Source organism: Oxyura jamaicensis, unplaced genomic scaffold (genome assembly GCF_011077185.1).
Source record: "Oxyura jamaicensis isolate SHBP4307 breed ruddy duck unplaced genomic scaffold, BPBGC_Ojam_1.0 oxyUn_random_OJ70908, whole genome shotgun sequence".
NCBI classification, from domain to species: domain Eukaryota; kingdom Metazoa; phylum Chordata; class Aves; order Anseriformes; family Anatidae; genus Oxyura; species Oxyura jamaicensis.
Genome location: NW_023310258.1, coordinates 1 through 1,681, shown reverse-complemented (window position 1 = coordinate 1,681; position 1,681 = coordinate 1). Strand labels below are relative to the sequence as shown.

Genomic DNA, 1,681 nt, shown 5'->3' with positions numbered 1-1,681 from the left:
CTTGTTTTTGTCCTTTTTTAGAGGAGAGATCTGATTGCAGTGGAAATCCAGACCACTGCTAGAGGCAGATGAAGGAGAACCACGATGAGAACCCAAAGCTCGCTTTCTTGATCATTCCGCTGCTGCCTCAATGTTTAATTAATATTTAAATGCATCTTTTAAAGATGGGTGTGCTCCTTACCTAACGGTTTGCTCTTCCCTGGGTCTGCAGCCACCGCGGGGGGCGCGGAAATAAAACACAAGGGGACTGCTGACCAAATTAAAACGAGGAGGACCTCCATGATGAAGCACCCAACATCACTTTGGGGTCCGGATGGGACCTTTGGAGGTCTGATTGGACCTTCCCCAGCTGAAAATGGGGTCGAGAAGACCCCCACTGCCTTTTCCAGCCGGGTTTCCCCCTCGGCGGTCCTGCCCCCCGCAGCTACCTCCACCCAACGAGCCTGTTCCGAACCGTGTCCCCCTGGGTGTCCCCACGGGTGGGTGACAGCACAGGACACGATGCCAGGCACCGAGGATTTTATTAGTGGGGGCTCCCAGCACAGCCAGGGGCTGCCCCGACGCCCCAGGGGGGCTCAGGCCGGAGGGTGTCGGGGTGTCCGGGTGGCTCAGAGCTGCAGGAACTCGGCCACGAAGGCGGCGAGGATCTTGCAGAGGTCCTCCACGGTGGGCAGGTGGAGGTTGTCCTCGTTGTCCTCGCTGGTGTGCCAGACCCAGGGGAAGGGCATGGGGATGAGATGCAGCACGGGGACGCCTGCGGGGACACGACGGGGCTGAGGCACCGTGGTCCCCGCTCCCTGCGAGGTGACGTGGAGCGTGGTGGAGACTTGGGGACAGTGCAGCGTGGGGACACGGGGACACGGGGACGTTACCACGTTGCAGGAAGGGGACGTGGTCGTCCTCGACGGGCCCCGGGGCTGGGCTGAGCCGGAAAAAGGGCTGGTCCTGGGGGGAGGCGTGCAGCAGCCCCAGGCTCCGCAGTCGTTTCTCTGCGCACCGGGGACACAAAGGGGACACGGGTGGGGGGGGGACACAGGGGAAGGCACTCTGTGACACCCCCGTCCCCATCCCATCTCCATCTTTGTCCCCATCCCAGCCTCCTCGTCCCATCCGTGTCCCCATTCCCATCCTCGTGACCACCCCCCTGTCCCAGCACCCACCCTGTCCCCATCCCCATGTCACTCCCCCCCCTTGTCCCCACACCCACCGGCGTCCCCAGGTGCCACCCACACCCTGTCCCCATCCCCTTGTCACCCTTCCTGTCCCCATGCCACATCCCCAGCCCTTTGCACATCCGCAGGGCCCATCCGTGCCCTGTCCCCATCCATGCCTGACCCCACAGCTGTCCCCACATCCCCGTGTCCCCTCAGCGCACCGATGGCGACGAGGCGCAGGAACCAGTGGTGGGTGCGGGGAAAGTGGCTGTGGATGGCGGGGTGCTGGGTGCCCAGCAGGTCCAGCAGCACCAGCAGGCTCTGGGGACACAGCGCAGGGACATCAGCGCGGCCACGAGGACACCACATGGCCGTAGGGACACCACCCTCGGGTGCTCCAGGACCATCCCAGCTAGGCCACCACAGTGGGGGGGCCAACCTGGCAGTGCCACCACCCTGCCACCACCCTTGGGTGCCACAGGACTGTCCCAGCTGGGTCACCACCACCCTTAGGTGCCACCACACCA

At 63.9% G+C, this 1,681-nt stretch overlaps 1 protein-coding gene across 1 annotated transcript; it reads right to left on the bottom strand.

The window, feature by feature from the left end:
- On the bottom strand, positions 1-1,540 carry LOC118159545 (glutaminyl-peptide cyclotransferase-like protein). The gene is made up of 3 exons (XM_035314127.1): positions 1,376-1,540; positions 873-989; positions 1-754 (listed from the first exon to the last, which is right to left on the bottom strand). The coding sequence occupies exons 1-3, from the start codon at positions 1,521-1,523 to the stop codon at positions 609-611; spliced, it is 411 nt and encodes a 136-aa protein (XP_035170018.1). The 5' UTR covers positions 1,524-1,540; the 3' UTR covers positions 1-608.
- Between the last annotated feature and the right edge of the window lie 141 nt (positions 1,541-1,681).

Coding starts and splice junctions, on each gene's coding strand:
- LOC118159545 (XM_035314127.1), bottom strand. CDS start 1,523: ATGTGGTGTCCTCGTGGCCGCGCTGATGTCCCTGCGCTGTGTCCCCAG. Junction 990..1,375: donor CCTGCGCCTCGTCGCCATCG/GTGCGCTGAGGG, acceptor CCCGGTGCGCAG/AGAAACGACTGCGGAGCCTG. Junction 755..872: donor CGTCCCCTTCCTGCAACGTG/GTAACGTCCCCG, acceptor GTGTCCCCGCAG/GCGTCCCCGTGCTGCATCTC.